This window comes from Octopus bimaculoides, chromosome 4, assembly GCF_001194135.2.
Source record: "Octopus bimaculoides isolate UCB-OBI-ISO-001 chromosome 4, ASM119413v2, whole genome shotgun sequence".
In the NCBI taxonomy this organism is placed as follows: Eukaryota; Metazoa; Mollusca; class Cephalopoda; order Octopoda; family Octopodidae; genus Octopus; species Octopus bimaculoides.
Window position 1 is genome coordinate 87,029,165 of NC_068984.1, and position 10,490 is coordinate 87,039,654.

General features: G+C 34.6%; 1 protein-coding gene across 1 annotated transcript in view; it reads right to left on the reverse strand.

Annotated features, from left to right (window-relative positions):
- Positions 1-118: 118 nt before the first annotated feature.
- Positions 119-10,490, reverse strand: part of LOC106870222 (EEF1A lysine methyltransferase 1) — a 318,548-nt gene continuing 308,176 nt past the window's right edge. The window contains exons 4-7 of the mRNA XM_014916232.2: positions 7,127-7,256; positions 4,826-4,935; positions 1,640-1,932; positions 119-380 (exon numbers count right to left, since the gene is read on the reverse strand). Coding sequence (XP_014771718.1) covers positions 235-380; positions 1,640-1,932; positions 4,826-4,935; positions 7,127-7,256 — 679 coding nt within the window. The 3' untranslated portion in view covers positions 119-234. The remainder of the gene's footprint in view (positions 381-1,639; positions 1,933-4,825; positions 4,936-7,126; positions 7,257-10,490) is intronic.

A 10,490-nucleotide genomic window follows, 5' to 3' on the forward strand; every position in this document is an offset into this window, starting at 1 on the left:
GGAAAGCGGACGTTAAACGATGATGATGATGATGATGATGAATTAGCACACAGAATATTAACAAAGAAAAATATGTATATGTCTTTAAGGGGAAAAAAAAAAAGATCTGAAATGTAAGCAATTTTAAAAACCCAAAGTTATTCATTTTTATTTCAAATTTACACCTTTATCAGTGTTTACTTGAATTTTTTTCAACTTTCACAAAAGAGCTTAAAGTGAGCAGCTTCAAATTTTTTATGTTTCCATTTTTACATTCAGAAATCTATCATTGAGATTAGTAAAACATGCATATGGATTTTCCAGTCCGCATGCATGCCCTATTTTCCAATCAGTTTTCTTCAGCTTAAGCTCTTCATCAACATATTTTAGAAGCTTGTCGTCTGAAAATAAAAAAAATTTTAATTAAGCAAATCTTTCAAGAAACCGTGTTATTAACTATTTAAAAACATATTAAGAAAGAATTTAATCTGAAAATTTAATAGTATGCATTCAATGAGATTACATACTTTTAAAAAGAAGTTAATTACTGCAGGTGTGTTAATGATTGAAGAAAAAGTGCAAACGAAACAGATAAACTAAAAGATCTTTCCTGATAAAGAATACAGAACCAACATCAAACTGTTGGTGACATGTACACTGATAACTCAATATGTAGAAGTGAGTGTGTATATATATTGTATAGTGTACCTACACTTTGACATGGATCAGTACCAAAAAAAAACTTAACTGAAAGCAATATAGAGCTTCATTTATTTTGGCAGTGTCATAGCCAACAACCCTATGATCTACAAAAACGTCAATAACCATGAGTTCAAAATGAATAACTCCTTTGGTTACCTTTCCAAGTGGGTTTGCAAAAGTCAGTCACTTTAGATCTCAACTGAAATTTAAGTCTATAAGGCAATGGTTACTCTGGTGCAGATCAGAAGCAGGAAGATTATATAAGGTGGCATGAGTGTTTTTGGCAGAGCTGTCTACAAATTGCCTTGAAAGTTTTCTGGTATTAACACACAACAAATAATGCAGTCTTGTTCAAAAGATGGTGTCTTCAGAGAAGAAAGTAGGTCACACAAACATTAGTTATAGCCAAGCCACATATTACATCCAAGTAACTTTACATTAGAACTTAGCATATTTTTTTTTGCTGCTTTTGCAGATTCTCATGACTCTCTGTTGCCATCCAATTCCACTATTATGAATTTGAATTGGGAACTTGAGTCATGGTGAATCTTTCATCAGCTGATTACACAACCATGGATGCCACCCACAATGGATGCATTGTAGTTACTCTTTTGATAGAACTTGGTAATTCTGATCATTGATCTTCTAGGATTCCTCTACTCAGCATCAATATAAGAAGCACCACTAGTTTAGTTGAGCTCTTCAACTGCCGTGCTGCAGTCCCATGACTTTGCTTTATCCCTGATGGCTGAACAGGTGTTATGCCTTGCCAAAGGGCAGCCTTGTAACTATGCAGGGCATGGTCATTACTCTGTGAGGTATTTTCAAAATATCTGCATACCAGTACTTAACTTATAAAAAAAAAAATTATATCATGGTAAGTTTGTGATAGTCTATCCAACTTATGAACAATGTACAAAATTTAAAGTGCTGAAAATTTTAAAATTTGGTAACATACCTAGAGTTGTGCATAGCATAATCTGGCACGTTGAATTCTTTACATGCTGAATGGTTATAATAATTTTTCGGATGCAAATTTCAGTGAAATGTGGTGTATCAGCTACCACTATATCAAAGCTCCCTTGAAATTTTTCGTCCATTTCTTTTGGTCGGTTGAAGTCATAGAATATATAATTAGACCCCAACACCTGGCATTTAGCTTCATCAACATCAAAAAGGAATACTTCAGAATTTTTAGGAGGTTCCTTAAGAAGCCTTCGGAAAATAGTAGGACAGCAGAGACAGCAAACTCTGAAACAAATTACACACATGTATGTAAATAACAAACAGATTTTAATACAAATCTCTTATTTTTATGAGAGACAACTGGATTACAGCTGCAGAACTGTAATCCTCCATGTACAAAACATAATTCAGAAAAAAAATTTGTAAAATATTAAAAAAATTAAATACTTAGAGCTATGGAGGAAAAGGAACTTAGGAAAATGAATGAAATTTTATTCAGATTCACAATATTCAAGGTATCTCAACTTTAGATCATGAACCAAATAATTTTTTCAAGACAAATAGTTGATTGTTTGATTCAGTTTTTACTTTTTCTCTTTTTTTTTAACATAACAACTTTCCAAATGTAACCATCCTGTCTCTTAATCCCTAACCCTGAACCTAATCTTAATCCCTAACTCTAAATGATTGTACATGATGATGACAGCAATGCAGTTACATGTTTGTGGGAACAAGACAGCATGGATGGCATGATAGCTAAAAAAGAGAAATTTAAAGGATTGCAGAGTGATAGAAGAGAAAACAGAAGTGAGAAAGAATGGAAGAAGAGAGAGTAATATGGGAGAGAGTGATGAATAGCATGAGAGAGAGGGGGAGAGAGGGAGAGAGACAAAGCTGCCTTTTCGCATGCAGATTACTCTGTCAAATCTAACGCTTATTCATTCACATTCTTTTGAATTAATCATGCTATCTCATAGCTTTGAAATTTTGATAATGTAGTTGTGTATATTAAGAATAACATTGTAGGGTAGGTGTGAAAGGCCAGATCTGGCTGGTTTGAACACAAAACAGGTAGAATATTTCTGCTGGATATGGCTAATTTAAATGCTAAAGGGTTAAAAAAAGCCATTCATTGCATATGAGAGAGAGGGAGAGGGAGAAGGAGAGAGAGATGGAGAGAGAAAGAGAAAGAGAGGTAAGAGGGTACATTGCATGAAGACTTAACAGAAACACAATGAATGAGACACAAAATATAGATGATATATTATATATCCCAACAACCATCGCTACCACAATTTAACACCTGTTTTGCCCTGCTGGCATCAGTCAGTGTGTCTTATTTAGCACTACATATCACCCCTTGTGTCACCATCTCTCTTTCATAAGGTTCAATCATTTGAGATTAGTCTTCACTTTGTTCTATGTTTTCCTAGGTCTTGTTCTTCGTCAGAAGCACTTCTCTTGCAGTTGCTTCATAACTTGATCCATCAATTTGATGTCTTTGTAGTCACGTCTCTTCTGCACATCTCTTTTGCCCTTGAAGTACTTGATGAAGATATTGCTACATAAGTCATTGGGTATGACACCTTCCTTTACTATATGATAAATTGGCTAAAATGTGATCTACTTCTCCAGATATTATCAATCAACATTTTAGTGATTGTCCCTGATGGTCAGCCACCTTCTTTGCTTTCCTACCCTTAGTCAAATTTTTCACTGTAATGCTGTAAATTTCAATGACCTTGTTTGGATCTACTAAGGATAAGCCTTTTCTCTCTCATGCAAAAAGCTGTACTAGTAGCATTCTCATGCTGCTTTCTCTATGGCTTCAGCAAGGGCAAGTGTGCCATGACAATATTTTATAGAGGTATTTATGTCTCATAAATTACATACGTGTTTATAAATATACTTATGTGTGTGTATGTACACTCTCGCTTTCCCTCAGTCTCTCTCATTTTACCTGCCTCAGTGAAGATAATTTTTGCAGGCCTCACAATAGTCTTTTCTATTTCAAGTCATGGTCTTCATAGTTAGCTTTTTCAGCAGTGAGCTCAAGCTGGATATACGTCGTGCCATCATATGGAAATAAATCAATATTAATTAATATCTGATTTTTTACCCTATGTTTTAATTTGATTAACCATAACCGAGTTCTCAAAGTGGATATATGCAACGCAGTAACTATTTTCTGGAGACATATTTCCGGAATTAGTGCGCCAAAACGAAAACATTTGATTTTTACCATTGAGTTGTAATTAGCAGAACCATATACACGTTTGCCTCTAGGGGTGAACAACTTGTATAAAATTTTGAGAATTATGATTTCCTTACAATTCATGCTGAAGAGAAACAGATATTTATCATAAGATAAATATAAATATAATAAGATAAATATAAATATAATTATATTTATCTTATGATATTTACTTTGCTTTATAATATACTCATTTATTGTGCTTTTAATTGTTAATTTTTCTATATGTGATAGTGGATTTTCATCAATGAGTTCTTGAAACTTGGTTATTTTCCCTAAAACTATATATATATATATATATTATATCTAACACCTCTCTTTCTGCACAGATCATAATCCCCTTATTAGTTCTTTTCATTATTCTATCTATTTCATTACTTATGTAAACATAGTTTTGTTTTCCATACTGTTATGTTTTAAAAACAAACTTAAATTCCCTTCACTCGATCGAATTCTCTCTCTTTCACGCACATTTACTATCGTCACTTATTCATTCATTTATTTAATTTTGTCACGAATTGGTTGACCAAAAACTCTATCTCATTATTATCATGTTATTCCCCGACACCAGAAGTTGCTGTTTCGTGGTACCTCCACCCTCCTACCCCCACCACCTGTACCGGAAATCCCTATCCTCTGACATCTTTCGGATGTCTCCCATGAACACTTCTAAAGGCTTAATGCCATCCCCACCCCTACTCAGGGTTTATCTCCTATGTAAGGTAGTGATCATGTAGCACATAAAAATGATGGCATAGTGTATGCAGGTTGAAGTCTTTTGTTTGTTTATGAATTCTGCCAAATGCGAACTTTCTGTTCAGGTACATGACATAACTATGGGTTTTTTTTAAACTATATAATGAAAATGATATAATGAAACTATTTGAGTTAAAGCAGACATCCAAAATATGTAATTGTAAATACCGTTGCTTTGAATTCCCGACTTGACTTTTTTCACGGTCTTTACATATTTCATGGATCTTCTTCGTTATATGCTTAGTAGTTGGTTCATCATACCAGAACTGACTATAATACTAGAAACCAAAAGAAAAAATTGATTGTGGAATATTCAAGTTTAATATTTTTAGCAGCAGTTTAGATATAAATCAAATGAATAATGAAAAATAAATCATTTATGATTAATAATGCTAATAGCAAGTACGAGTTTTTCACAAAATATAAAAAATATTGGTTATTTATAAATATTTACTTTATGCATACATGTTTGCATTAATGCAAATACGTATGTATAATTTCTTCTATTTCTTATATTTACTTACAAATATTTACGGCACAGGAATGGCTGTGCTAAGAAGTTTACTCCCCAACCACTTGGTTTCAGGTGCTGTTCTACTGTGTGGCACATTGGGCAAGTGTTTTCTACTATAGCTTTGGGCCAACCAAAGACTTGTGAGTGGTTTTGGTAAACAGAAACTGAAAGAAGCTTCTTATATGTATGTGTGTGTGTGTGTTTGTGTGTGTGACTCTCTCTCCTTGCCTTAACATTGTGACAGTTGTAAGCAAGTGCCACTGTCATTCATGTAGCGTTGTTTGCTTTCATTTTCCTTGCAAACATTGTGAAAATTACCTTACTTGGAAATTGGTGAGGGTTGGCAATAGGAAGGGCATCAAGCTGCAGAAAAATTCTGTTTGACCCATGCAAGCATGGAAAAGTGGATGTTAAAATGATGACGATGATGGTGGTTATTCTGAAGCAACTTCTTTTCTGTTAAAATTCTCTCATTATTCATGACAAGAAAAAAATATTACACTAAAACATTACATCCATATTTGGCAGAAATGTAAAATGCATAACAATCATTCCATCATAATATGTGTGAATGATGTTCTACATGAAACTCATTCTGCATTTTCTACTTCTATGAAATAAACATCTATTATTTTCAATCAAATACAACAAGTATCAAGCATACAACTCTTTTTCCATTCATAGCACATGTACAACAAGCAGAATATTTTAATAATAATATTTATAAGCTTAATAGACTAAAGAAAATGGTCTAATATTGGGGTATATAAGCCTTCAATGGAAAAAAAAGGGTTATTTATAAGCTTTAAGCTTTAAAATATTATTGTTATTTACAGAATTGTCACTTGTCATCACTTCTACATTTAATACAGAAGTGCATAGATTATTTTAATTAAAAGTTTCCTCCCACCTTATAGCTGTCTGTTGCATGTGCTGATACAGTCATGTACTCTGTCTCCCACTAGATCATCCTACTAGGGCTTTCTTTTCATACAACGCAGTAGCTACAGGCTGGAAGAGGCCTTGTGGCAGGTGATGCACCAAACGGCTGGACGTGATTGGGGAAAATCTCCAGAGGCTTGACGTCACCTTGGAGGATACCAGTGCTGAAGAGCATTAGTGAACCTGGTCGATTCTACACATGATGATGCCTCTGGGACCACTAACCTGGGATGACCCCAGCCCCATCAAGCAAGAGCATGAAGCAAGCAAACATAAATTTCCTTAAACTGTTTACAGACTATTATACTTGGCTTCAGCTCTCTGAATTAATATAACATACTGTTACATAAAAGAAGCAGTGATAACTGTAGGTTTTCTGTAAATGATTCTTTTTTCAACTTGGGTTTAAAATCTTCACTAAATGTAGCTTTTATCTGCTATTGCTTGCTTGTTTCAGTCATTCTAATGCAGTCACGCCAGGGTATCACCTTGAAGTGCTTAACTGAACAATTTGACACTAGTACTTATTTTTTGAAGCCTGATACTTATTCTATCCTTCTCTTTTACTGAACCTCTAAGTTACAGAGATGTAAACAAACCAACATAACTATCAAGTGGTAATAGGGAATAAATTCAAACATGAACACACACACCTAACATGAGCTTCTATCAGTTTCCATCTACAAAATCCACACAAGTCTTTGGTTGGCCCAGAACTATAGTCGAAGACATTTGCCCAAGGTGTTATGCAGTGGGACTGAATCCAGAACACTGTAGTTACGAAGCAAACTTCTTACCACACAGCAATGTCAATGTCAAAATTTATATATTCATACTAGATTATGTCATATTCTGTGAGGTAAAAATGTATTAATATTTTTATGATTGATTGGGTTATATAAAAGGGTTCTGTCAGCAATCTCTGTTGTTGATCATCAACAAATGTTGTCTGTCACACTGAAATACTATTAACTTTGAATACATTTGATCTAACTGCATGGAAATAAACTTACCCAGTTTTCAGGAAATTCATCAGTATTTTCATATGAAAATTCTATAGTCTCTTTCATAATATTCTCCATTTCCTCGTTTGGTGGATCATCACTGCTGTCACTCTCAGTTGATGATAGAGTGTAAAATCTCCTATTAGAAAACATTAAATCTCTGATAAAAATAACAGCTACATTACATAGAAGCATAAAATATTATTATCAATTTCTAATATACGAAATGTAATATATATTAAAAAGGAACTGACTTGATATTAAGCACCAGCAGTGCCAAAGAGAAAGAGAGGGAAAGGATATATACAGTGTATAAATATATATATATCATATCATACAGGCAAGACAGTAATATTTCAAATGCAGTAAAGCTGTAAAAACAGCAAAAAGAATGGGTATTTTACCCTTATATGATGTAAAATATTGTCAGCAGACAGCTATGGGACTTGAACCCACACTGCCCAGATACTGGCTGAGTACTCTACCTATTAAGCTATACTGTGTTCAAAATGTTACTATCTTGTCTGTATGATACAATACACATTCAATGCTTCCAAAAACAGAAAAAAAAAAGTTTGTTTACATATGTTGTTGCATATATATATCTCATATTGAACTGTTAATCCTTACACATTTTTTTGTCTCTTTCAGCGTTTTTTGCCTCTTAATCCTTTCTGGTGAAGAGCAAAGGCTTGAAACATGAAAGACTTTTCCATTCTTCCTGAGCATTAAACTAATACACCTGCTTGTTGTTCCCTCACCTGTCTTCGTCTTTCATTTTCTGTAAATTTGAATGCACACACACACACATATATATATATATATATATATATATATATATATATATATATATATAATTTCTTAAGTAATGAGGAGGTGGATTTGGTATTAATCTTTATTTTGTACAATGGTCGTTTTGACCCCAGCCTGCTACTGTCCCTTATGGGTGGGACTCCCTTCAACATGTGTTGCATCAATTTTACAGTTTGGGTCTCATCAGGTACATCCATACATGAAGTTATGTCTCGCTAAAGATCCTGAGTTTTGGCTGTCATGTTGTTATAAAAAATTTGTCCCAAGAACGAGAATACCTGTATCTTACATATTTTTGTATGCAGAATTAAAAAAATAATGTCAAATTATCTGTATCACACACAGTTTCTCTGTTCCTTGATATCCCTCTCAGTTCCTGTTACATGGGCTAAATTTCAGTTAAGCTGTTGAGAGACGAAGCTAATGGTTTAAGAAATACTCCTTATTTAAATGCTTATGAATAGAATTAACCTAGCTATCTGAGTCAATGAGTTACCGAAGCTTGGCAACACTGAGTCAATAAGTCACCACTGATTTGTCAGTACTGTGCTTGAAGTGTAGGTGTGCAGTTGTGTATTAAGTTCGCATATTCCATTCACCTTCATAATGCCAAAAAACTGTATAAACATTGCAGACAACTTTTGCTATATTTGCGGTGACTTAACATTCAAGTCACAAAGATGGTGTTTCACGGCATTGATTAAAAAGTGCTATGAGCATTATTTTGACTGCAGAGTGGGTGACCAGGATAAAACTAGCTCCCCCCTCCTCATGTGTGTTGGGTAACCTGTGTCAGGCTTCTCACTGCATGGGCCAAAGGTTCATGCCATATGCCTTTTGCCATCCCTATGATTTGGAGAGAGCTCAAAGACCACATTGCTACTTCTGATGAATATACAAGTTATAACATCAAAATTCAAGCATACTGTAAAATATCCTAATTTACAATCTGCCATGAGACCAGCACTTCACAGTTAACACTTAACTGTACCTGACCCTCCAAAACAAATGACACTCAGTGACAATGAGTCAAATGATGAAGTGTGGAGAAAGAAACAGAAGACACGGACTTTCAGCCTAACAGTTCTTCAAGTGAGCCACATTTGTTGAGTCAGGGAGATCTGAATAGTCTTGTGCATGATTTAAACTTGTTGAAAAAGCAAGCTGAACTTCTTTGTTCCAGGTTAAATGGCTGGAATCTTCTCCAGGAGACCAAAGTTAGTTTTTATCGTGCTCTGCATTGTGATTTTGCAAAATTTTCTCGCTTGAGGATGGTATGGTGTTTTGTAATGATGGATATCCTGTTATGGAGGAACTTAACCACAAATATAGCACAAATCAATAAGCTGGAAAGCAGTTTTATTCCAAAATGGAAATAAGTTTCCTTCTGTTCCTCTGGCCCATACAGCTAACATGAAAGAAACATATCAGAGTATAAAGCTTCTGTTGCAAAAAATTAAGTACGAGGAACATAAATGGAATACTTGTTGTAGCACTTTTACTTGGAATGCAGCTGGGTTACACCAAGTTTTGTTGCTTTCTCTGTGAGTGGGACAGTTGTGATAAGAAAAATCATTATGAAAAGAATGCGTGGCCAAAATGATCTCTGACTCCTCTGATTCTTGGACAAAAGAATGTCATCAATCCTCCCCTTGTTGATTCTGAGAAAATTCATCTGCCTCCTTTGCATATTAAGCTAGGGTCAATGAAGAATTTTGTCAAAGGTAGGGATAGAACTGGCAAGGGATTCACGTATTTGAAAACTAAATTTCCAAGAGTAAGATACACAAAAATTAAGGAAGGTATTTTTGTTGGGCCACATTTTAGGGAGCTGGTGGGAGACTGAAAGTTTGATGAAGAGCTCAATGATGTTGAAAAAGCTGTGTAGCTGTCATTTAACGCCTTTGTTACCATATTTCTGTTGAGATGCTCTGCGTTTCTTTCAATTATTTTAAATATGACAAAGAATTTAGTAAAATAACTTAGTTATCATTCAGCTAGTGTCAGGAACATAAACTGTGACTAAGATTTGGTGGAGGATGTTAATTCAAAACTTATGGAAACAAGACATTTGTACTGCAGAGCCAGAGCCAGTTTCAGCCGGGTTGGTAATGAAAGGGTTAAGAAAGTTTGCAGAGAGTTTTGGGGGAATCACAGAGCTGAGAACTATTCTGACATTGTGAAAGAGCCACTGACATCATACAAAGAACTATGTTAAGAGTATGCATGTCTGTGGAGTGCTCAGCCACTTGCATGTTAATATCATGAACAGGCTGCTTAGTTGATCGGCTCATCTGGAATATTTGACATAGCAACCAACAGAGAACCAGGATACAATTTCAATCAGTTGTAGGTACTGGAAGAGTTCCCCACCCTTGCTATATAATGTATCTTGGATGTGAAAGAAACTGTAAAAGACTAAGAAACAAGCCAAAGAGGAATTCTCAATGAACTTTAAAATCTCAGGAGTAGGGACCAAGTCCACAAGTATCTGTGAAAACAAATCCAAAATTGATTGTTAACCTATGATTTTGTTTCCGTTCACTCAGTGGTTTGGTCC